Genomic DNA, 26428 nt, shown 5'->3' on the forward strand with positions numbered 1-26428 from the left:
CAAAAAGAAAAACAAGTGGTTCCTGCCTAACATTATTTTTCTGCCATTCCTGTATCCATATATCTCTGCAGGCTGGATTCCATCAATGCTGGAAACAAAACACAGCCCAGCTGAATGAGACAGGACAGGATGAAGGATGGAAACAGTCTGTTCTGCACAGAAATGCAGCTTGAGGGAAGCACTGGAGTGCTGATATTCTCCATGGAGGACAGGGAATTCAGGCATCCTGAAGACAAGCTTTTGATGAGAAGATCACAGAACAACAGACCTGGTCCAACTCCTGTCCATGAGCAAGGCCACCTAGAGCCAGTTGCCACCTACAGCCACTCCAGCACCTGCCTCACTTTCTGCCACAGCTTGTGATCCTACTGCTTCTCAGCTGTGTTCTGTGATTATTGAAAAAAGTCTGAAAGCAAGAGGCCACATTTTAGAGCAGACTGAATTGTGGAAATGTCTCAAGAATGCTTGTTTCTGACCCTGTGAAACTACCCTTGGCACATTTGAGTCCTCATGGTTGTCTGCATTATAGGGATGTGTTGGGGGATACATTTGGTGCGTGCTTCTTGGGGTGCAGCTGGAGTGGAGCTGCAGGTTGAGTTCTGGAGGAGCAGGAGCCCAAGCCCAAGGCAAGAGGCTGTGAACTGCAGACCCTTTGCACAACCAAGGGCCAGGGAACCTGAGGCTGAGTCAGGTGAGGGATACTCAGAGACACGGCAGGAGGTCATGACTCCAGATTTTTCCACCTTTAGACTGAGAGGGGATAAAAACCCAGGGGTTTTTAAAAAACCCAGGAGGGTCGCTCCTTGGAGGACTAGCTCAAGATAGTTATTGTACCGTGATGGCATTGTTTTAAGGATCTGGACATCTGAGACTCAACCATGGAGAAGCTGGGGTGCAGCTGGTGAGGAAACCTGGTGTGACTGCAGGAGTTTGAGGGTGCAGCTGTTAAGGGGCCTCAGTCCCAGCTCCGGTGGTGGGACAGTGACTGTGAGAGTGGCTCCTGGATGGTTGGACAGGAGATTTTCTTTAATAAATGAACATAAGAATATCTGTATCAAGATCTTCACAGCTCCTTCCTCTGACACTTGCCAAGAGAGAGTTCCCAGTTAAAATATATAAACATAACATGCATATAGTGATCTTGCTGAGAATGCTTCCACAGCCTCTCTGATGTGTTGCTTAGAGATTTTCTGAGTCACTGACAATGTCTTTGATGTATTTTACATCTAACCCTAATTTTTATGCTATGAATTTTTCCATTACGTTGCATCAAGTAGTTGTACACTAGAGGGTCATGCACATCACTTTTGTGCAAAACCTTAATTATTTCATAGCAAATTTTTTGTTCTGTGACCTGGTTAAAAAAAGAAAAAAAGCACAATTCTACAGTTTCAGCATGGCAAAGAACATAGAGATTTGACTGAGAAGTAGACATAGAGTTATATGCATCATCTTGATTGTTCTTAAGCTCCCAGAACCCCCAGTGGTTCTCAACACTTAAAAAAGGCTCTGTCACTACAGGGACAGTGATGGGCCAGTGTATGAGAGGTCTTCAGCTACCCCTGGAAGCTGAGATCTGATCAGATCCATAGTGCCTTGGAGGTCATGCAATGGAATTGTCACTACATTTGCTTAAACCCAGTTCACAAATTATTTATGCAAGCCTGAGGCCCAAAGATGTGTCTTAAAAAGAGAAAAGAAGAAAGAAAAAAGAAAAGAAAAGAAAAGAAAAGAAAAGAAAAGAAAAGAAAAGAAAAGAAAAGAAAAGAAAAGAAAAGAAAAGAAAAGAAAAGAAAAGAAAAGAAAAGAAAAGAAAAGAAAAGAAAAGAAAAGAAAAGAAAAGGAGACAAAAAACCAGAGCAGGTATTGCTGTTGAAGAGCTACAAGTGAGCTTCCTGCTCTCAATAACAGAAAAATCCACAGAGAACAAGGTTGCAGATGAGATGAAAAATAGTAACTATTTTAGAGCAAAAAATGAATGGAATTTGTCATAAATACAAACATTACCAATTCAGAGAATTCAACACTGAGGTTGTATTTGAAAAAAAAACTGGGAAAAGTTAATGTTTAGAAATTGGGACTCCCAGGCAGTGTCACATCACCTCCATTGTGAAATGATGACCTGTAAAACTGTGTCAATTGGATGTTAATTCGACTGCAGTCTCTGGGGTAAGAAAGTTGGCATTTTTTTATATTTCCCAGGAAGTGGGATGTTAACAGTCACCATGCCTGTAAAGTATGCTGGCATAAAAAAGGCATAAATCACTTCCTAGAAGCAAAATTCTGATTTTCCTAAAGTATATGTGTACTGAAGGCTAAAATGAAAGCAGAGATGATAACCTGATGTTTGATCCATTTATGCTGTGTGACAATGGGGTAAATACCACTCTCCTATATAAATTCTGAGGTGGGATGAGAACTTGTTAGAAAGAATGCCTGAGAGTTCAGAGCATCAGAGGAAGTCACAGGAGTGCTGCAAGGCTTCACCAAGAGACAAGATAATGCTGAGTTCATGAGCTAGCACAGTACTGGCATGGAGTAAGACCCTGATGGCACAGAAATACCTTGTACAATCTCAGCCAGATCTACTGTAGGGGCAAGACATTCCCGAGCTTCAACTCACCCAATACAGCAAACCTGTGCTCTGCTCCAGGCCTGAGACAATGTGCTTCAGGGTCACCATGTCTGCCCAGCTGCCACACATTTCTGCCACCCTATTTGCTCCTTTTTCTGATATGCCACTTTGCTGGCCCCTCAAAAACCCCAAAGGCAGCTGATGGTGTTTCAGGCCTACAATCAACTCCAGCTTCTTCCATCTCCAAAATGTGCCAGCCTATTGTTCTTCCTTCAGAACTCCTCCTCTCTCTGGCCTTGGCCAGCACCCAAGGGGCACTAATGAGCCACCCACTTGCTTTAGGGTGGGACAGACATGTCAGGACCTAAAGGCCAGCCCAGAGCTGGTCTTTGTCCTGGCAGTGGTTCAGCCTCGATGGTGTCTGAGGCTGTGTGGCAGCTGTGTCTGCACACACCTACTGTGTGTGAACCAAAATGCCCTCCCACCTCTCCTGCTACCTGCACTGCCACCTGAGGGTGAGCTCTGTGTGCAAACACATCTTCATTTCACTCAGGAAAGAACACTTTTCTGTGGTTTGCCCTTTGACAGCCTATTCTCTTCATATGTCCCACATAAACAAATTTGGCTTCCATGTGCCAAAGGTTTTGCCAATATTTCTCTGAAGACATACTTTGATCTCAACCCCATCATTCTGGTGTTTTCTCTCCCTTTTATTTAGATCTATTTGCTTCCCATCAAGCTTCCTCCCTGTCAGCACTGAGCAAGTAACACGTGTGGCTAATACAGAAAAGAAACAGGGAGGTCGGTGCCTTCCTAGCCAGGTCAGCCAGAGGAACTTGCTAAATATGTTTGTCATTCCCTTGTTGTCTCAGACACTGCCAGAATATTCTGAGCAGCAAAGGCCCCTGCAGCCCTGCTAGCTGAAGGGCATCAGCTGGCAGATTGGCTGTCTGGTGGGAAGCACTCCTTTCCCTATCTCCCAGTGCTCAGTGCCTGCCTGTTTTCCACCTTAACAGCAGTTTTCCTGTTGGATTTTTTCCAGATCTGGCTGTTCTGATCCAGCTAGACCAGGAATGCCACAGCTCCTTTGCCTGGACAATCTTAGCTGAAGAAGATGACAGGTTATTCTGTCTTGGACTGCTTTTGACAAACTGACTTTCATCCGTTTTTCCATGTAGTGTGGATTCTATTGCAGGTCTTGCTGAAGGTCACAGCTCTCTGGACAGCCGTTCCTTCCCTAGACTTTGTCATTCCCTGTCCTTACTCTAGTCCATACATGGTGTGTTCATGGTATATGAAAGCAGGTCTGGAAATCCCTTCTGAAGGGGAACTGAGCAGGTATGGTCCCAGTAGAACAGAATTTCTCCCCAGCTTGTCGTCTGGTCCCACTGAATGTTGAACTATGGTCTGGTCTCTGCAATGGCCTCATGAACACTCCATGGCAGCCACTCAGAACGAGCTTTCAGTGAGCAGAACGCTAGAATCTCATGATTCACAGAGGCTTTCAGGGCTGGCATGACTGGTGGAGAATTTCCTCTAGCCTCACTGAGAATTGCTCACCACTCTGGATCATTTAGTCAGTCTATTATAAATTTGAACCAGAATGGAGTCCAGATAGAATAGGGGATATAGGTAGACTTCAGCTTTTTTGCCTAAAGGCAGGCATCAGAAAGGAACTCCCTTTGTTATCATGAAAGTTTATTTATATTTTTGATAGAGGGATTTCACTACATGTGCCTGAGCCTTGGACTTCCTAGATATAATTCCCAGTCCTGAGAAAACTCCATAAAGCTGAATGTGATTAATCTTAAAGGTTGTCAGGGATTGGTGAACAGTATTGCTCTGTTTTGATGGGGAGCAGATGCTCTGCCTTGCCATCCATGCTTGTATAAGTGAGGGGCTGATGTCTTGTGTGGTCGAAGGATTAAGGTGTTTAGTGTGGATGTGTTCTGAATGAAGATGAAGAATGTTTCCCCCCACCTTGCTCTCCACAGCCTCTGCTTTTTGAGGAGGAGCTGCAAGAGCCTCATGGCCCTTGATGGACTTGTCTTCTAGGAATTCACTGGTTTCTCCTTTTTTTCCTGAGCTTTCTAAAAAACTCAGATTACACAGACAAACCTACCACTGTTTCACTTCAGTTTTATACTACTTTGAATTATCTGATACCCCAGACATTTTATTCAAAAACTTTCTCCATGGGATCTGCAGCTTGCTAGTGCTGTTGTCAGCCATGCTGTCATATGAACAGGGCGTGCTGGAGGCATCAGTGCACCCTGTGGACCCTGATTAACAGTCTGGCAGGGAATATTCACACTCTGCTGCAGCAGCATTTCTGCTGCCTCTGTGTAAAATGAGAGCTCCCAGGAATGTTAGCACATGCTGAAAACAAATGCTGATGCTCTGATCTTCATCACAGCAAAACTTCTCATCCCTACCCTTCTGCTAAGACGTAGCTGGACCATTGCAATGGTAAGGACATACTTTGTATATAAAAACCAGTAAGAATCAGATTAGACTATAGTAAAGTGTATTTCTTGCAGGCTGTTTGTATGCCATACTGTGGCTGGCATGATGAGTTGCCCAGCAAAGAAACATGGTTTGGAGATCTATTAAGGCATCCCTAATCCATGCTGGTGCATGGAATGAAAAAAAATAGTAATAAACATGAACTGACCTTGAAGTAAGTTGTTAATTTTCATAAGTAATGGCAGACTTGAATGCATCCTCTGAGATGAAAAGCAGTTCAGGATGCTCACTGCACAGACTATGAGAGATGAGAACTAAAATCCAAGGAAGTAGAGCATAAATCCCAGGATAATGTTGCTGGTGAAATTTGGGGGGCAGTTGTTTGGGTGGGGATTTTTTGTGGGGAGAGGGGGGCGAGGCTGGTTTTTCTTGTTTGTTAATTTGTACAAATTGGTGGCTTTTCTCTCTTCAAGTTCTGTTCCTCTAGTCTTAGTGGTTGCTATGCTTGTGATGTTGCTTCAGTTCATGGAAATCAAAATGGTTTTCCTGGTATGGACTGTTGCAAGTTACATGTTTGTAAAGGTGATGCCTTTCAGTGTGGACTCCAAGTGGCTTCCTGAAAAGCTGCAGTGGCAGATTATTTGCAGCTAAGGGGAAGGTGTCATTTCACTGAGCAGAGGAAGGTAAAATCTGTGACCTGGAATGTCAGGATAAACAGATCTTGAAAGTGCATCAGAGTTAGCTAATCATTCTCCTTCTATCAGTACAGCAAACATGAGAGGATGACATCTGAGCAGTTCTAAATAAGATGAGAGTGATGTAGAGGATACTTTTTTCACAACACACTGGGGCTTCAGTTACATAGAAGATGAGTAGGGTGGAAAGACTGAGAAGCTAGTGGGAAGATTAGTGCCTGGAAATGTCTGAGATGTTGGAAAGTGAAGCAAAAATTACAGAAATCAGTGTTCAAAGTTCAGTATCAGAAAGAAAAAAAGGCCAGCTTGTACTGAGAAAAGAAAAAGAAAAGGATGATGAGGTATGACTCACATATAATGTCTCAGTGCCTCTTAAAGTGCTGATGCTTTTGTGCCCAGGAGACTCAGTCATCCATGCCCGAGCTCTTGAAGGTCAGAGAACTCCACAGTCCACATGGGGCAGCAGCTCTAGTGGAGCTCATCAGCTGCATCTATTTTAAACCTTCTCTTTGAGATGTTCCTTTAGGCCACTTATGGGCCCATGTTCTTCCCAAGATCAGTTACCTGTGCATCAGCACATTTCACATCACAAGCAGCCTGACACCAGAAATAGTGCATTGATGCAAAAGACTCCTGTTCTCCAGCCAAAGCAGCAAATCAAAAGTGAGGAGAAATCGCTTTTCTTTACTCATCCCTTTGATATTCCACTCTGATTCCAAAACGTCTCCAGCCATGCTTTCCAGGATGGCCAGTGGCAAGGCCAGGACAGCACAGTGCAGTGTGTGTGATTTCTCTCCCTCTCCCACCTGTGCAGTTGGAATTCTGGCCCAAGGTGTTGTCTCTTAAGGAGCCTGCAATGTTACCTTTCATCAGTTGAGCATTTAGTAAGAAATCCTCAGGCCATTATTTCTTACAGGTGAGAGAGAAGCCCCAACAGTTTCAGGTGCTTCAAGTGCATCCTGATTCTTCCACAGACAGGGCAGCTTGTTTATTTTGGAGGGTGATTGTAATACTGTGCAAAGGGAGCAGGGAGTTTTGACATTGAAATATGGTCCTCAAAGTTGCTGTGGCATTTTCTAGTCTGTCAGCAGGTTTAAAGATGTACAGATGGAGCTGGAAATACTTCTCCGTATTTTCACTGAGCCACAGTTGCAATAGACTGATTTTTGAATTGCGTTTTTGGGGTTCTTTGTTGTTTGTTTAAAGATGTTCTTTAGAACAAAAGAATTCTCCTGCTTTCTTTGAAGGTATGGCAGGTAAAGATTTGTCTGGAAAGAAAGAATACCACCATCTCTTAATAGCATATCGTGGGAAGGGAAAAGGTGAGGTGTCATTTCCCTTCTTTGTTGCCCAGATATCACTGGCACTGATGAAGTTTTCCCAGCTTCACACATAGAGATGATTTCTCTGAAGAGCATCACTTACAGTGACACAAGAATCAGTACAGGGTGTCATCTTTTCCTTAAATATATTTAACTGCTGTGTAGAAAATTACTTCCATATTTAGTTCTAACAAGAGAGGATTCCTTGGGTGTAAACCTCAGTGTGTTTGGGAGGAGGAACGTCTCCCAGTCCTGAACGCTGTTGCTACAAGCACACTGACTGCTGTGGTCAATGCAAAAGGCTTCCTTTCTGCTGTTTTCTCACCATCTCCTTTCCAACAACTCCAGCTCCCTTCCCCAGCAGTTTCAAAGCTCCTTGAAGTAAATAAAGAGGTGTAGACCTAGCCAGGAACCTTGAGGGACCCACAAACCTGTAGTGTGATAGAGCCAAGTCTCTTTTACGATGGTAAAATGGAAAAAGGTATCTGCAAGTAGAATCTGCCCTTGGCAGCTATGAGATGTGCCTGAGTCCTCTACTGTTACAAAAGTGGTTCCTTATTCTAATTTCTGCTTCTTGCCTTGCAGGAAACAGCCTGTCATTTGTTTAAGACTTCAGACCAGTACACCTTGTGTAGATGTCTTGTTTCTTCTCAGTTCAGCCCAAATATAGTTGGTATCTACATTCCACTTACCCAGTGCTGCAAAAGTCAGACAGGTAGGACAGTGTTTATCATTATTATCTATGGATTTTTATCTCTATAAAGTGTTAGATTTTATGATTTCTTTCAAGTTGTAATGTTTTCAGTATTATTTCCACTTGAAGACTTATCTTGCATGATGAAAACCAGCTCTTTTAGCTTTTTGTATTTGTATGTTACTCTTAATTATTCCTTAGCACAAAAGCTCATACATTTCAGTACTGGATAGACTATCCAGTAGTTCAGCTTTTCCCAGCTTGTTCTGATGGCTCTACATGTTAGACTGCTTGGGGTTATTCTCTTCTTCAGACTTCTACCAAGCTGTTCATTAAGTTCAATTTCATTTACAGCAGGAACATATTGTATTAATATTGGCTATTCTGCCTCACAGAGGAAGTAAGGCACCACAACATCCTCCAAATAATATATTATTTGTTTTCCTTTGAAACGGATTGTTAACACCATATTCATGAAGTTATTAACATTAACCATATTCATGAAGTTATGTAAGATTAAATTTGCTCAGTAGCAAGCCTCTCTCTAGAGTTACTGGCCTTTGCTTGCTTGTTCTAAGGCAGCACATCAGTCCTTGCCTAAGTTCCTCCATAAGGACTCAGGGACATACAGATGCTTTTAGGACTACAGATGTGTTCCCTTGGGGCAGCTTGCCTCTAAATACCACTTGCCCAGGTAATAACGGGACCATCAATGAGAACCTCTTAGTATTGGACCCATGTAGAAACACAACTCACAAAGGCAAAAACATTTTTCCTATGCCAGGACAGAAAAGGTGCTTGTCCTGCCTTTGTCCTGATCCTCTCCCAGTATGGAAATTACATTAGTCTTATTCCCTCCTTGCTAATGCAGTAAGACACAATGGAGAAATACCGGAGATGGGATAAGTACAGTGCTACCTTTACACAACGGATAAGTGAAATAAATATGTCATTTGAAAAAGCCCCAAACATGTGTAACTGCAGAACTGAATTGTAATGACCAAAATCACGGATTCTGCTGTGTATGCGAAGAAATCTATTGTATTTATTCTCTACATATTGACACGGTTATGAACACTTCAAGAAGGAAGTGACAGAGGGTTCACATTTTGTGCAGCCCCTCAGGTCACTTTGCTTCCTCATGACATTCTCACTCTTCCTCTCCTATTTTCTTGACATGAATCTCCCTGCTCTTGGCTCGAAGCTTGTTGACCTGTGACTCTGCAATGTCAGCCCGCTCCTCGGCTTCCTCCAGCTCGTGCTGGATCTTGCGGAACTTGGACAGGTTGACATTGGACAGCTCCTCCTGTGTGGGGAAAGGGAGTCAGGGGTCAGGAGCACAGGACAGGGGTTTCACTTCTGCTGCAAGTCAGCCCAATGGGGCTGCACATCTCCATCCCCCTTCCACCACTGCTCATGCATCAGCCTCACACAGATCTCCTCATCCTCCCCTTTTCACCTCCTGTGACAACATCCACCAGGACTGTGTCACACGTGAGGAGGAATTTCATAATTTCAATTTGTCATTTCTGTATTTACTCTTGCACTATGTATCTGTATGAGTTATTGGGTTAAGAAGGCCAGGATGCCTTCTGCTGCTGATTATTAGCAGAGATTCAGGATCTTGTCAGGCAGTGGGTGTGGCCCCTGGGCTAGTTTATTCCGGCCTCCTGTGGGAAACAGGCTGCAGAACTTGCCTTAAAGAACCTCCCTGACTGCAGGGTGCCCAGAGCTCACCAGGGCCTCATGACATGATAGCAAAACAGCGTGGCCAACTCGATTGTGTCTCAGGAGTTTCTTTCATACCCCTCTCCTGGTATTCGACCTCATTCAATGTGTGTGCTGCCCAAATGGAATGTAGATTTTGCCAACTCCAATACTTACAGCCTCCTCAGCTTGTCTCTTGTAGGATTTCACTTTCATTTGCAGCTTGTCCACCAGATCCTGCAGCCTGAGAATATTCTTCCTGTCTTCCTCAGACTAGAGAGGTTGGCAAACAGCATAGAGAGTCAATTCTTGATCCTCAATCACACAAGGGCAACAATTCCCCTTGGGGATGGTGTGTGCAAAATGTGACTGACTGTGAGCAAGCCCTGTCAGAGCAGGAGCCCTCCTGCCTTACCTGGTAGGTCAGTTCCTTCACCCTGCGCTCGTACTTGCGCACGCCCTTCACGGCTTCAGCGCTGCGCTTCTGCTCAGCATCAACCTCCCCTTCCAGCTCCCGCACCTGCAAGGACAAGCCCATCCCTGCAGCTTCCCTGGCAATGTCTCTCCAAGGACACGCTCACTCACACACACACCCAGCCCTACACACCCTGGCCTCCAGCTTCTGGATCTGCTTCTTCCCTCCCTTCAGTGCCAGCTGCTCGGCCTCTTCCAGGCGGTGCTGCAGGTCCTTCACTGTCTGGTCCAGGTTCTTCTTCATCCTCTCCAGGTGGGCACTGGTGTCCTGCTCCTTCTTCAGCTCTTCTGCCATCATGGCCGCCTGATCAGAGCAAAGGGTCAAAGCCATTTTAGGGCTGGAGATATTTTGGGCAAAGTACATTGACCATCAGCAATGCCAGGAGCACCCAACTCACATCTGTGATGGCCTTCTTGGCCTTCTCCTCAGCATTGCGGGCTTCCTGGATGGTATCCTCCATTTCACTCTGGATCTGGGCAATGTCTGTTTCCAGCTTCTTCTTGGTGTTGATCAAGCTGGTGTTCTGTTGAACAATAAAATTTTGTGCCGTTATTTCCTAAGGATATCAATTATTTAAGAAATTTAATTTTTCAATGTGAAGGTATCCTGTAAATACCTAATATCAGCATCTTCCTGACAAATCTTGTCAGGTCATACAGAGCTAGATAGCTGAGAATTATTGAATTCTGAAGCAGTTTTTCTTACTGCTAATTCAATCCTACTCATTTTGCCATAATCCATTTCTTTGTACAACTGTAATAGTTCTAGTTCAGATTAAGAATTTTATTACAAGAGTTGATTTAGGAATTTACACGGAAGAAAATCTGTAAAGGAAGAAAAAAGCCCATAAGATTTTGAATCTAACCTGAGTGTGGAGAAGCTGAACTCTCTCACTTGCATCCAGAAGCTCCTGCTCAGCCAGTTTCCTTGACCTCTCCGTCTGCTCCAGGGCTGCCCGGAGCTCCTCAATTTCAGCCTGCAGCAGGTTTGCTCTGCGTTCCACCATGGCCACCTGCTCCTTCAGGTCATCCTGTGTCCTGAGAGCATCATCCAGATGGATCTGGGTGTCCTTTAAGAGATTAAAGAGAAATTACAAGGTGAAGAGTAGAGAAATTAAACGGCGGCCCAGCACTGTTGCACAATGGCAATTGTCACCAGTCCAATAATTCTTATGGCAGTACAATATATATAAATATAGGTATATATTTATATGTGGACTTATGCACAGTATATTAGAAAAGTCAGTAGGAGGTTGATTCATGGGCATCTGGGACAGCTGAAGAGTAAGGTCAAGTCCCTGAATTTTAGCAGAGTGGAAGTGAGTTGTTCAACGAACTCCTGGATGGAACCCCATTGAGAAACTCCCCTCAAGAATAAAGAAGAAAAAAAGACTTAAGAATGTTTTTTCTAGAGTTCAAGAGCTCTCAATTCACACTTGCAATCAATCATGGAAGGGAATCAGGAGATCAGCATGGCTGAGCAAGGAGTGTCAGATCAAACTGAATGTAAGAAGGAAATGCATAATGTGGTAGAACAAGTGCCAGTTGTCCTCGGAAGAATATAGAGATGCTGCCAGGATGGGTGGGGATAAGATTATGAAAGCCAAGGCAGAGGTGGAGCTGAATTCCTGTTTTATTAAGTTTTTGTGTGGCCTGACATTGAGTATTGCATCCAGTACTGGGCTCTTCAAATAAGGAGAATTATTATAGGAACTGGAATGTATCGAGAGGACTGCAGCAAAACCAGGACTGGACAAAGTAAACCCCTAAGTGCAAATTCTTAATGTAACATACCTTGAGCACTGCCTGGGTGTTTCTCAGGTTCTTCTGTGCCTCTGCAGCCACACGGTTGGCATGGCTCAGCTGAATCTCCATTTCATTCAGGTCTCCCTCCATCTTCTTCTTCAGCCTCAGGGCTTCATTCCTGCTCCTGATCTCAGCATCCAGAGTGCTCTGCATGGACTCCACAATTCTGAGGTGGTTTCTCTTCATCTGGTCAATCTCCTCATCCTTCTCTGCTATCTTCCTGTCAATCTCAGACTTCACTTGGTTGAGCTCAAGCTGCAGGCGCAGGATCTTCCCCTCTTCATGTTCCAGGGAGGCCTGAAAAAAAGTATAAAATCCAGTCAATTATTAAAAAAAAACATTGTCAACAACTTTATATGAATTGTTATCTTAAAGAATAATGTATAACCAGAAGCCTGAGATTGAAAGAAAGGAAAAAGCATACTAGTGGATTCAAAGATTTTAGTGGTGTGAAGAAACCCTGCTTCCCATGCCTCTACTGAATTGTCAATGCATAGAATCACATAAATGTTATCTGAAGCTGCCAAACTGTGTTAATTAAGAACAGAAGGCTTTACCTCAGCTTCCTCCAGGGAGGCTTGCAGTTCAGATTTCTCCTGCTCAACCTGCTTCTTGACTTTCTCCAGCTCGTGAATTGCCTTTCCTTGCTCAGCAATTTGCTCTGTGAGGTCAGAAATCTCCTCTGCAAAGAAGGGTGAAAAGCAGCATGGTCAGGCACAGAGCTGAATGGAGAAAGGCTCTGGTGCATCAGGGGGCCAGGCATGTTCTTATCCCTGCAGGCCCAGGGCCGTTAAGTGTGGCAGACAGACAAGCCTGTGAGGAAAGGCAGCGAGGAGCAGAGGCGCAGGGACTTACGCTGCAAGTTCTTGTTCTCCCGCTTCATTGTCTCCAGGTGGTCCAAGGACTCCTCATAGGCATTCTTCATCTTGAACAGCTCCGTGCTGAGAGAGCGCGACTCCTTCTGGGAGGCCTCCAGCTCAGCCTGTGTTTCCTCATACTTCTGCTTCCATTCTGCCAGGATCTGCAGAGAAACGGGCTGTGAGTAGGGCTGTGGCCATCACAGGGGCGTGCTCTGGCCACGAGTGCTGGTGCTGGAGGCCAAATGACCTTGTCAAAGTTCTTCTGCTTCTTATCCAGAGCAGCACAGGCAGCATTGGATCTCTCCACATCAATCATCAGGTCCTCCACTTCATTCTGCAGCCTCTGCTTTGTCTTTTCCAGGGAGGCACATTTGGCATTGACAGCCTCAACATGTTCCTCTGCATCCTGCAGACGTTGTGCCAGCTTCTTCCTGGGAGAAGTGGAGAGCCACGTTAGAGCTTGGAAGGGCATTAGTTCTATACTGTCATGAGAGGATAGTTTGTCACTTTGGGGGTTTTGAGCCAAGCACTTTTTTACAGATACTAAAGGATCTATCGTTTGCTGTGTCCTATCCCCTATGGATGATTAGGCCTGTCTTAGGATTTCTAAAGCCAATATTTTCCCTTACAACCTACACTCTTTCTCTCTCTCGCTCTCTTCCCTTTTTTTACAAAGACAGTATATCACTGCTTTCATCCCACTCTTGTCTTAACCCACTCTGAGACTCCAAGTTCCCTTGACCAGTTTCAGTCTTCTCCCATTATTTCCCATCCCATTCCCACGTACTTGGCCTCCTCGAGCTCCTCCGTGCGCTGAATCGCGTCTGTCTCGTATTTGGTTCTCCACTGGGCCACTTCACTGTTGGCCTTGGACAGGGCTCGCTGCAGCTCCCCCTTGGCCTCCTGCTCCTCCTCATATTGTTCCCGGAGCAAGTCACAGTCGTGGCGAGCAGACTGCAGGGCATGGGCCAGGGCGTTCTTGGCCTGGATAGAGAGTGGGGTTGGGTCAAGGAATGGTAATATCACAAGAAATCTGTTGCAATGAATTAATTTCACACTACGAACATGACTGGTGGAAGAGTTTTTGTAATGAAGGACAGATGTAAGCCTGGAGGACAAAATCCATTAATCAATCTTGTTGCAGAAACAAAGCCTTCCCCCAGGATGGTTTTTGCTAAGCAGATCCTGTCCCCACTAGGCAGTGTGAGACTACAAGTGTTCTCAGTGACCAGTGGTAAGAAATTAGGAATAACCTTGATTTCTTCCTCCAGATGCCTCTTCAGTTCCTCAATCTGTTGGGTGAAAGCCTGTTTGCCTCTTGACAGCTGAGAAATAAGAGCATCTTTCTCATCTACCTGGCGTGAATATTCACCTGGGGAAGCATACCAATAAGAAGATATTCAAATCGTCATTTATGCTCCAAACTAGCTGGTTTAGGAGTCATGCCCAAACATGTGGGAGTTTCTTTCACCTGCTTCTGTCTGCAGACGAGCTCTTTGAGTATTGAGGTCATTGATCATGCGCTGATGCTCTTCTTCCTTGGTCTTAATCTCACTCAGCTGGTCTTCCAGTGTGCGGCACATCTTCTCCAGGTTGGCCTGTGGACATCACAGGGAATGAAAGCAGATTAATAGCTAGATGCCTTCTTGTTCTCAATAGCAGGATTCTAATAAGAAAAAATGTGAACAGACTTGGAAGTTATAGACTGTTCCTTGGAGTTAGAAAGTTAGGAACAGGTTCTGTAAAGATAGAGTGAGTTGGATGGTAACCTAGCCGTAATTTTAAAGGATATGGTTCAACATTTATCTTCATGTTGTTTTTTCATATTTTTCCATACCTTGGCTTTGGAAACAGACTCCATATTGCTGGCCAAGTCATCAATCTCCATCTTCATCTCACTCTTCTCCTTCTCCAGCTTCTGCTTCACACGTTGCAGGTTGTCGATCTGCTCCCCCAGCTCAGCTGTGCTGTCCGCGTGCTTCTTGCGCAGGGCGGCAGCCGTGGCTTCGTGCTGCAGCGTGGCCTCTTCCAGGTCACGGCGCATCTTCTGGAATTCTGCCTCACGCTTCTTGTTCATCTCGATCTGAGCTGCTGTGGCCCCTCCTGCTTCTTCCAGGCGCTCACTGATCGCCTCCAGCTCCCTGGACAGGTCAGCCCGATGCTTCTCTGCTTTAGCGCGAGAGGTTCGCTCTGCCTCAATTTCCTCCTCCAGCTCCTCAATACGGGCCTGCAGAACAGCAGGGACCCTTCACACCCGTGCCCTCCTCCTGCCCGAACTGAGCCTCAGCAAGGCAGGGGAAGGAACAGACACTTGCCTGCAGCTCCTTGATCTTCTTCTGAAGTTGCATGCCCAGGGCTTGTTCATCATCAATTTTGCTCTGGATCTGGCTGATTTCAAAGTCTTTCCTTTGGGCCAAGTGAATTGTGTTAGAGCTCAAAGAAAAAGGACAAGTGCTCCAGCTCAGCCCTCAGGTGCCCCAGGGCTGCACTTACTTCTTCAGTTTCTCATCCAGCTGCTGCTTATCATTCTCCAAATCCATGATGCTGTCCTGGGCCAGCTTCAGGTCTCCTTCCAGTTTCCTCTTAGCTCTCTCCAGGTCCATGCGCAGTTTCTTCTCTTGTTCCAGGGACCCTTCCAGCTAAACACAACAAGACCATCAGTGCTCTACCAGCCTGATCAGGCTCCAGACCTGTCCTATTCCTGCTCCATGTCTGTGTACTTACATCATCCACTTGCTGTTCCAGCTTGGTCTTGGCTTTGGTCAGAGTATTGACTTTGTCCTCCTCTGCCTGCAGGTCATCCAGGGTCTGCTGATGGGCCTCTTGGAGGGCTTTCTTCTCTTTTGTCAGCTTCACGATGGTCTCATCCAGGGCTGCCATCTCCTCAGTCAGGTTTTTCACCTACAAATATAAGCATGTTTTAAAATTTGGAAGAAAACATATTCACTGGCTTTGTGTTTCATTTATCTCTTGGATGATCAGAGAAGCCTAGCTCAAGATTTTTTGAAGCCAGCATGTCTTCAAGTTGCCTCTTACTCTGAGAGTCTGTAAAGTCCTGACCCTTTATGTGACTCTCAATGAGTGTACCTTGTTTTCAGTGGCATGTTTTTCCTTCTCCACCTTGGCCAGTGTTAGCTCAAGGTCATCAATATCTTTCTTCAGCTCTGAACATTCATCCTCCAATTTCCTTTTCTTGGCTGTCAGCTCAGCATTAATTTCCTCTTCATCCTCAGCCCTTTCAGTCACCTCCTTGACTTTGGCTTCCAGTTGGATTTTGGTTTTGATGAGCTGGTCACACCTTTCCTCAGCATCAGCCAAAGCATCAGCTTCCTGGTGGGAAAATACAGGAAATACTATTTAATACTGAAGGAAGTGATGTCAGTTGGTAAGACTCACCATTTTGGGGAAAAAAACTTGCTGTGCATTTACATTGCAAACTACAAAGCTAGAATAAGTTTTTAGTTAGTTTTCTTCTTACTAGACTTTTTGCATTATTAATACAGCTGTGTTTAGCTACATTGCATTTCACCTTATTTATTTTGGGTATATCAGAAAGTCACATAGATTTAATTTTCCTTTTCTCCTTTAGAAAGTGATTGTATATTATTATGTACTAAATTCAAATTTATGTGGAAGTGTTGAGAAATGTAAAAAACTCTACCACCGAGGAAATATTTGAAACTCCCATCAGTAGCTTTATAGTCAGCTAATGCTGTCAGTGGACAATAAAATAAGATTCACCTTTCCCTGAAATAGACATTTCAAGTCAAGGGTATTGCCAAAATGTTTTTTATGGTTCTAGGAGGCCAAAAGACACTGGAGACAGATATATGGAGACGATGCTTGTGTTGTAAGTTTTAATGGGCATCTGTGTCTTCTGGGAGTAGAAGGTACAGGAGTTGAGGTGAGATCTGTTATAGGAAATAATAATCAGCTTTTCATTTTGACTACTGAGTTAAGGCAGAGTAGTAGGTCAGTCCATCTACTGTCCCTGCTCCACTAGATACACTACATACAGAAACTACAATAAGGCTTTATGTCTCAAAAAATGTCTCTCATATGGCTTTGTGAATGCACATGGCCACATGGTAGGTATGAAGACTAAAAACTCAAACTATTTTAACTCTAGCTCGCAATAGTAAGATGGAGTGCAGAAAGACTGTGGCCTTAATTTTACCTTTAGTTACATGGTATTAGGCTTAATGTATTTTAGAAAGCTTAGTGTGTAGATTGAGAGTCCTGTTAGGAAGGAAGAGTTAGATCTTATTTACTCACAAAACTATAGGAAAATGTTACTTACAGCCTGCACTTGTAGCTGCAGGTCATTTTTCTCCTGCACCAGTTTCACCATTTTCTCCTCCAGCTCCTTCCTCTTTGCCTCAGACTTTGCAAGCTCCTCCTTGGTTTTCTCAAACTCTTCCTTCATGTTGGCCATTTCCTTCTCAGACTCTGCACTCTTCAGCAAGGGCTTGATCTTGAAGAACAGCTTCATCCATGGCCAGTGTTTGACATTCATGAATGCACGAATGTTGTACTGGATGCAGAAGATGGATTCCCTGAGAAAGAATTAAAAAGTACAATGAATATTCTCAGTCTGACGAGTGTCAACAATTTCCCCCAAGCAGAGTGACTTTAACTGAAGAAGAGGAAGGTGTACCTCCGCTCCACCATTCTCTGGTACTCCACCCTCATCAGGAAGCCCCTGCACCTGGCCTGGGTGCGGGTGATGAGCTGTGCCAGCTTCTCATCCCTCATCTCTTCCAGGAGCCCTATCAGCCCAGCTTTGAAGAACACCTTGAGAGAGGCAATGTTGCAGCACATCACTGTCAGGTAGAGCAAAGCCCAGGGACACAGTGAATGGGGGGGTTTGTACCTTGGTGTGTCCAAATCTGTACTGGGTATGGTCCACATCGATTGACCCAAGGAGCTTCTCAGAAGCCTTCTTGCTATCGATGAACTGTCCCTCGGGGATGGCACTGGCATTAAGCACCTTGTATCTGTGGAATCAGAAGAAGATAAGGCTTTTGTTTTCTGAGCAACACACAGTAGCCACTAAAACCCACCAGCTCTTTTTAAAATTAGAACACAGCTTAAATGGACCCATGAATGAACCAATGTTGCTTTTAATGATGCTGAAAAGCGCAGAGCTCTCACCTCTGTTTGAAGTCAGCATAGAGGACTCTGCTGGGGAATCCCTTCCTGCAAATCCTGATCCCTTCCAGCACGCCGTTACAGCGCAGCTGGTGCAGCACCAGCTCGTGCTCCATGGCACCTGGCAATGCAGAGCACAAAGGAATGGCACAGATTGCAGTGCACAGGGGAATGGGTGTATTAGAGCAAGGATGTTTCTGCTTCAGCAGCTTACCAGGTGTTTTAGTTTCATTGGGGATGATACAGCGCACAAAATGGGGGTGGGTGCTGCGCAGATTGGTCATCAGCTTGTTCAGATTCTCCTGTGGGATCAAGCAGAGTTGCTTAGATGAAAGAAATTTTCTTTTGTACCTAGATGCCAAGGAATTAATACAATGAATCTGAGGAGAAAGAAGCCTTCAAATTCAAAGTTTAGATTTAATCAATCTTTCTACATACTTTTTTATTGACAAATATTGTCATTTAAAAAAATATTTTAAATTCTTCACCTTATTTTGTAGGACGTAAAACACTACTGTATAAGTATTTCAACGGAAGCCTTTTTGGGATAAATATTTGTATACTACATAACAGATTCTGAAAAATATTTTTTCACAAAAAATGTGAATAAACTTTTATAAGAAATTCAGAGAGCCAAATGAAGACTGAATCCTTAACTCTTAACAGAAAATCACTATGAAAGGCACTTCAAATTTAGTATTGCTTCTTTAGAAAACCAGTGCCAAAATACAACCTTAGCTCTGTTTTGACACTATGTTCATTTCACTTTATAGAAAATGAATCCATAATTTACCCTGAAAAGAGCTGAGACAGTCTGGAAAGAAGAACCCTTCTTCTTGCCTCCCTTCTTGCCGCCACCACCACCACCAGCCTCTTTAAAAAAAAATTTAAAAAAATTCAATATAACCTTTTTTGTTGCATCTTTACATATCCCAAATGTTGAAAAAGAAAATTTAGAAAAATAACCTGCTTCTGCTCCACCATAAGAAGCAAAAAGTAATGCCAGGGTCTTCACAGATGATTTCTGGTACAGCCCAATGACAGTTTCATTCAGAGGGTCCTTGTTCTTCTCCAGCCAGCCAGTGATGTTGTAGTCCACTGTGCCAGCGTAGTGCACCAGGGAGAAGTGGGCCTCAGCCTTGCCCTTGCCAGGCTTGGGCTTCTGGAAGTTGTTGGACTTGCCCAGGTGCTGGTCATAGAGCTTGTTCTTGAAAGAGGTGTCAGTTGCCTTGGGGAACATGCACTCCTCTTCCAGGATGGAGAAGATGCCCATGGGCTGGAAGATAGTTCAATAAACAAGAGAGAATGCCTGTAGAGTATACAACTATGGCTTGGTCTCAGAGGGAGTGTAGTAAAAGACAGGAAGCTGAAAAACAAACTTCGCAATGTAGAAAATTTATTTCTAAAAAGTGAGTTTAAAAGATTCACCTGCTTGATTTACACTTTGGCATTGTGATTCAGGAATGTTTCCTATGCCAAAGACAATGTTAAAATTAATGAAGAGAAAGTATGTATTTAAAAGTATTTTTCACATATGTGTCCTTTTGCATATTTACTTCTGTTTTTGAATTTTCAATCAGTGTCCTAAATTGTATGGAGCTACAAGAAACTTTCTTCCTTTCAAAGGTCAGGCATTGTATTTGCTTTGCTGTGAACCATACAGAAAAAAAGTGTTTTCCAAATAACTTTATTCCAGAACCCTAAGAAAATGTTTTCATTTTAATTTAGGCACTGCCCAGTGTTTTTGAAGATAATATCCTTTATCCAAGCTAATGGATATACCTTCCATGCAGAGAAAGTGTGAGAATTACTTCTATAGTTTTCTATTCTATTTACTTCTATAGTTTTCTGTGGACTTTGTAATAGCTATAATGCGTAACTAGCAATAGTAAAGTTCAAGATATATTTCTACAATTAAAACCAAATACAAGAATCTAATAATGGGAAACTGAAAACAATGGGTTCTTGAAAATGGAAGATATCTTGAATTAAAAACACACCTTCTCAATGAGCTCAATGCAGGCAGCCAGGTCCATGCCAAAGTCAATGAACTCCCATTCAATCCCCTCCTTCTTGTACTCCTCCTGCTCCAGCACGAACATGTGGTGGTTGAAGAACTGTTGCAGTTTCTCATTGGTGAAGTTGATGCACAGCTGCTCCAGGCTGTTGAACTGCTCAGTGGAAAAAAACCACAACAACCAATCCTCATCAATATGCTCAGTTCTTCATCATTCTCTTCCACCCTTCTTAAGTCTCCTCAGTTAAAACACAACTGTGTTATCAGGACCACACCATGACATAACATATATGCAGCTCCAGAAAGAAATATCTACATAATGAAAACTAGGGATTTTTTTTTTTGAGAAGATTTTTTTTAGTGAATCTCCTAAAATTAATAAAATACTCCCGCATCTTTTAGTCAGCAAAAAAGATGAGTGCATGCTCCTGTCTCCACATTAAAAATCTATTGTATCTCTGATTAAACATGTAAATATTCATGCCTTGATTCCTTTCAAACCTGAAATCCTTACATCAAAGATCTCAAAGCCAGCAATGTCCAGGACACCAATGAAGTACTGCCTGGGCTGCTTCGTGTCCAGCTGTTCATTGATACGAACAACCATCCACAGGAACATCTTCTCATAGACAGCCTTTGCCAGGGCACCCACAGCATTGTACACCTAAGCCAAAGAAGAGTGGAGCAGAAGAAATGCAATATCCAGAGCAAATAGGAAGTGATTCAAGTCAGAGGTTCCCAGTCACCAAATGGTTGTTGTTACCTGCTGCACAGTTTGGCCCTTGGTCACGTATTCATTCCCCACCTTGACTCGGGGGTAGCAGAGGGCCTTGAGCAGGTCTGCTGAGTTCAGACCCATCAGGTAGGCAGCCTTGTCAGCAACTAAGTACAAGGACAAGGAGATAGAAAAATTAAGGCTAGCACTTTGAGTGATGAACCCTTTCCAAAACAGATGCAATATTTAATGTTCTTGTGATCAAATTTTGCTTATTGGATCTCAGAGGAACCATGACATAATTATTCAAATGAAATCATCTTTGCATTGAATGTTTTACAGAGCAGTACATCTAAAGGCTATATGTATCTTTTAAAATCTTCACAGAAACATCTAGAAACAATGTATTTATTAAAAATTAATTCTGGAATTCATGAGTAATTTTGCCCAAAAAAGTTATTTATGAAATAGAAAATGTTTAATTGAATATAATACCTTTATCTTCTTTAACTATCAAGCAGAAACAATTTTTTTAAAAAAATCTTTTCTTTCTCAGTATGTCTAATCACACCGAGCAAGTTATGCTAATTTAGAGTGGTAGTTCAGGAGAGATTTTTGGACATACATGCATTTGGTAGTGCAGATAATGATGAACAATAATTGAAGAAGGAATGTATTGTGGATGGCAGTTTCATACATATGTACCATCTCACCTAAACACATTTCTACTCCATCTTCCAAATACTGAATTGTTATCAACACTTCTATTTCTAACTGGTCAGCCAAAGATTTTGCTGGTACCTTCGGTGCCATCAGGCTCTGCCTGCTCCTCACGCTGCTTCTGCTTGAACTTCAGGTTTCCGTAGTGCATGACAGCCCCTGTCAGCTTGTAGATGGCTGTTTTCTCATCAGCACTGAAGCCCAGGATGTCAATGGCACTCTGCAATAGGAACAGTAAAATAAAAGCTTTGCCTGGGAGATGACAGTAGCTACAGTACTCTGAATTGCTACTCACATCTGTAGCCATCAGCTCCTCCTGGTCGTTAATGCTGGCGACAGTGATCTCACCTTGACTCACAAATTGGTAGTCATATGGGTTGGTGGTGATGAGGAGCATGTCTGAAAATAAGAAGATGGGTCAGGTAGGCTTAGTTTAGTCAAGCAAATAATAATGTCATCTGATATTTAGCAATCTTCCTCCAAGTTAGTAATTCTTCCTACCGATTAGCTCTGGCTTCTTGTTGGACATGATCTGATAAAAGATGTGGTAGCTCCTTTCCGCCTTGAGCTGGAAAGTGACCCTGGACTTCTCCAGCAGATCTGGAGGGAAAATTTAGTTAGAAGCAAGAAGAAACAGGAAAAAAAAAAAAAAAAAGTAACGAGAAGATGGAAGACGGGAAGAAAAGAGGGAAGGTACTATAGATGGTGGGGTGAAAATATGCTGCATGGATAGATGGAGGAATGGACAGATTGTCAGTTGCTCAGGAGAGTGCCTTACATGTTTCAATATCTGCAGAAGCCAGTTTTCCTGTGGCACCAAAGTGGATTCTGATGAATTTGCCCTTTAAAGGAATAAAGGTGATTTAAGATTTATAGCATAAAAAGTATATCTGAAATGAAGAATTTTGCCATTTATTCCACTGCGCACAAGATTTCTACCTAGAGACATTTTCTTAAAATCAGCTGTATTTCCACCACTAACATAAAGTTGTCTTTTTAATTTTTGACTATGAGAATAATCAGCAGTGGCACAACTGTATTTTATGTATGCTGGGTGTACAAATATGAATGAATGTGTGACATTCATTAGACAAATTATTGTAACTATATTCTGCACACAGAGAGAAGTTACTGCAATGGTGCAGAAATAGCAATTTAAGTACTTGAGCTGCTTAAATCTGAATTGTGATCTAATAAAAAATTTCACTTCTGATTAATTTAATCTGAAATACAGCAAATATATTATTCAATTGGAAAATATCTCTTCCCACCCCTCCCTCCCTCCCTCCCTCCCTCCCTTCCTTCCTTCCTTCCTTCCTTCCTTCCTTCCTTCCTTCCTTCCTTCCTTCCTTCCTTCCTTCCTTCCTTCCTTCCTTCCTTCCTTCCTTCCTTCCTTCCTTCCTTCCTTCCTTCCTTCCTTCCTTCCTTCCTTCCTTCCTTCCTTCCTTCCTTCCTTCCTTCCTTCCTTCCTTCCTTCCTTCCTTCCTTCCCTTTTTCTTTCCTACCTCTCCTAGCCTGATTCATTTTTTTTTTCCTGCAACTCTGTCTGTCTCTTAGAAAATGAATAGAAATATAAGTAAAAATAAACAGAGCTATTTTTTAACATGACAATATGTTCTAGGATAAATACCACATGACCTGGTTTTTTTTATTTACATTTTAATATAAAAGAGAATTAATTTCTTGTGTTTTGAAATCTGGAGAATGATCTTTAGGATAAGTGGCAAAGCCATGCTAAAAAAAAAATCAGTTTTACTCTTGAAAACATGATGGATGATTTCTGGAAAACAGAAAAGAATGACTGACTCCTGTTTACTATGTTACAGGAATTATTTTGTTAAGCAACTCACAAAGCGTGAGGAGTTGTCATTCCTCACGGTCTTGGCGTTTCCAAAGGCCTCCAGCAGTGGGTTGGCGCTGATGATTTGATCCTCAAGCGTTCCCTGCAGGGAGATAATTCTTGCCAGTTATTGCTTCCAAACATCCTGACAGGAATAGACAAAAGCATTTATCCCACAATTTTTCTACTAACTCACCTGCATTTTGCCTGAGGTTTGCTCCTCCTTCTTCTTGTCCCCACTGGCTGCAATTGTTGCAAAGTACTGGATGACACGCTTTGTGTTCACAGTCTTCCCGGCACCGGATTCTCCGCTGCCAAAGCCAAGAGAGAAGCAGAGGGTGCGTGGTCAGGCAGGAGGTGCCCTGGCACCAGAGAGCCCCGCAGGGACCCGCACAGGGGGTGTACGTACGTGATCAGGATGGACTGGTTCTCCCGGTCTGTGAACAAGGCAGAAATACAGTACTTAAAACTCAATGAACAGCAGAGAACAAATGAAACATAGGCAAGTTTAGGGTTTTACCTGATGTCAGATTGACTTAAGGAACAAACCTCAAAGCACATTACTGAGTGCAGAGGTGTATTTCATTTAAAGCAGTAGAAACAATGCTATGAAGAAAGTAAACTCCACAACAGACGTGGAGATTGTGTCAGAGCCAAGAAAGCTTTGAACAAGTTTTTCGCTGAGATAGGGTATCCCTTCAGAGAATTTAATGGTCCAATGCCTCTGAGGCAGACAGAGGCACTCACCAGTGAGCATGAACTGATAGGCGTTGTCAGAGATGGAGAAGATGTGTGGAGGGGCCTCCTGGCGCTTCTTGCCTCGGTAGGCCAACACCACCTCGGGGTTGTACACCGGCAGCCACTTGTAGGGGTTGACAGTGACGCAGAAGAGACCCGAGTAGGTCTGTGAGGAAGGGACACAGCACGTTGGCTTCCCCTGAGCCTGGCCCAGCAGCTCCTGAGGCTGCCCAAAGGAAGCTGCTGCTGCCACTTACGTAGATCATCCAGGCTGCGTAACGCTCTTTGAGGTTGTACAGCACGGCGGGTTCGTGGAGGTGGGTCATCATGGCCATGTCCTCGATTTTGTCATACTTGGGAGGGTTCATGGAGAAGATTTGATCTTCTTTCACAGTCAGGGTCTGCCAAGGAAACAAAAGATCCACAAGTCACAGAAAAGCTCAGAGTGGGGAATCAAATGTTGTCCTTCAGCCTTGTTTTTGACTCACCTCTCCCCCTTCAGTCTTGACAGTGACTTTGCCTGATTCCCTGCTTGTGATTGTCCCTTTCACAAAGGACTCCTTTGCATGAACCACAAAGACAGATGTCTTGGCATCAAAAGGTTTGTTCTGGGCTGCAATTCTCTCCTTTTCTGATTTTCGGAGGTAAGGAGCTGCCTCCCCAAAAACAGCCATCTCGGCGTCCGTAGACATGGCTGCACGTTATGGAAGGGCTTTTCAGCAGAGAACTCTGTGGAAGAGGAGATATGTTGATCAAATTTGCCAAAAAAGTAAGCACTTCTTAGGAGAAGGAAAGAGAAACATGTGGAGAAAAAAATAATATAGTTATTAATATTTTAATATTAATACTGCTTGTAGCCTTTTGGAAGGAATTGCGAATTTTTGCATTGGTGCAATTCAATATAACTCTAAAAAAAATCTTCCAAAATTATATTTTGGGAGATTATTTGGTTTATACTGAAATCACATTTAAATAATCTATGGACACTTAGAATTCAACTATTCAGGCACTGTACTGTGGAACTAAGAACCTCAAAAATCCTCTCAACTGCTTAGGCACTCTTCATATTAATTTGGAATTATGATAATGCTCTTTCATCAAAACTGATAGTTTTTCACAAAGCTCAGAATGCTCATACTCCACTGTCAGAATTGCATAATGAAAAGTCAAGCTTCTTAATGGTTCAGTTTCAGTTATTTAGAGTTTTTTATAATTATATTAACAATACAATTGTCTCTAATTTTATTAACTGCTTTAAACCAGGCATGAATTGCAACATGACTGTTAAAAGAAAATTAATGCTGTTCAAACAACACTGAGATAGCTACTTTTCTAGTACTTCCTTTTGCTTTTTAAATATTACTAGAATTTTAGAGAAAAACAAAGTTCAAAGATTTAAAGCTCTAATAAAGTATTTAAAAATAAGGAATTTTAAAGCCTGTATTAATTTCTCTGAAATATTTTTTTTCTTCCTCCTGCCCAGAGGGGAAAAAAACCAAACAGCGGGCATCTTAGGAAAACATTTAAATATCTCTTTCTGTATAGAGTTAGGTACCTGATATTTATACAACAATATTTATATTTAATCTTGTGTTTATTTGTACTAAAATGAGAAAATATAACATGACATTTATTCATAGGTCTCTGGAGGAACAGGTGGTGGCTTCCAGAAGATGAGAGCTGCATTTTCCTTTTCTTGTGAAGTAGACAACAAGCAGAGCAGAGAACAAAGGGCAGCACTGCCTTTTACAGAGGTGACAATCAGAGCTTGGTTTCTTGTATTACAGCACTTTCTAGTCTTACTGCTTTAGTGACTCCATGGAAAATTTTGGACAAAATATCACATTACATATTCTGAGACAAAAAGCTGAATTTTGCAGTTTTCCTGCTGTATTCTTAGTTCAGTTACCCAGCTACAACAGCAATGATAGGAAGGCAGTACACCTCACTCCCTGTTAGGTGAGTTAAGCAGAAGTGAAGAATGTCCCCATTGGGATTTTCTGGCCTGCCATGAATAGTTAGAGATTTCAAACACAGCTCCTTAAAGAATGGACCAGATGACTTTATGAGATCCCTTACAATCTGGACTATATTTCAATTACTCACTTGAAAATCTTACCAGCCTTCAGTACCCCACCACCTTATACTGTGACTACAGTGGTCTTGAGAATATACAGTGAAATAGTGACATTCACTCAGCCATACAGACACCCCACCCCAAAGGATCTGTCTCTGCCCCTAAGAATTAGTAAATCAGCTTCTTACCTTTTGTGACACCAGTTGTGTGGCTTGTGGGCTGGCAGCTGGTCAGAACTGTAAACAGAAATAGCAGTTCCTAAATTACTGCTGCACAGAAATCAAAAGTGAAAATACGCAGGTGCCTTGAAAACAGATTTATAATGGAGTCCCCTCCTGGACAGGAGCACGGGAGGCAGCAGGAATGTGGTGGCACACGAGGCTGCCATCCCCTTCCTTCCTGCCAGCCTGCAGACCCCATCCTCTTACCTTGGAGCTTTCTGTGGAGCCAGGGCAGACGTGGTGCAGGGACGTTTTATACGATCTCGCCTGCAGATGCTACAGATGCCTACTCTTTCTTCGGTCAAAAATATTTTGGCAAACCCTCTTTGGCTAAGCATTGTCTGGCAAAC

General features: G+C 43.1%; 1 protein-coding gene across 1 annotated transcript; it reads right to left on the bottom strand.

The window, feature by feature from the left end:
• Positions 1-8818: 8818 nt before the first annotated feature.
• LOC106858388 (myosin heavy chain, skeletal muscle, adult-like) lies at positions 8819-24472 on the bottom strand. The gene is made up of 38 exons (XM_088176572.1): positions 24269-24472; positions 24038-24181; positions 23790-23946; positions 23452-23479; positions 23239-23353; positions 23053-23145; positions 21981-22044; positions 21704-21802; positions 21498-21601; positions 21284-21422; positions 20531-20649; positions 20282-20431; positions 19751-19921; positions 18717-19026; positions 18544-18623; positions 17965-18052; positions 17754-17871; positions 17473-17596; positions 17257-17393; positions 16900-17155; positions 15687-15929; positions 15324-15500; positions 15093-15238; positions 14915-15005; positions 14437-14826; positions 14071-14197; positions 13853-13971; positions 13387-13583; positions 12847-13030; positions 12595-12760; positions 12297-12421; positions 11728-12036; positions 10800-11003; positions 10332-10457; positions 10067-10237; positions 9875-9979; positions 9637-9732; positions 8819-9058 (listed from the first exon to the last, which is right to left on the bottom strand). Exons 1-38 carry the CDS (start codon positions 24470-24472, stop codon positions 8903-8905), a joined length of 5832 nt encoding a protein of 1943 aa, XP_088032698.1. The 3' UTR covers positions 8819-8902.
• Positions 24473-26428: the final 1956 nt, after the last annotated feature.

Source organism: Sturnus vulgaris, chromosome 20, assembly GCF_052056855.1.
Source record: "Sturnus vulgaris isolate bStuVul1 chromosome 20, bStuVul1.hap1, whole genome shotgun sequence".
Classification (NCBI taxonomy): domain Eukaryota; kingdom Metazoa; phylum Chordata; class Aves; order Passeriformes; family Sturnidae; genus Sturnus; species Sturnus vulgaris.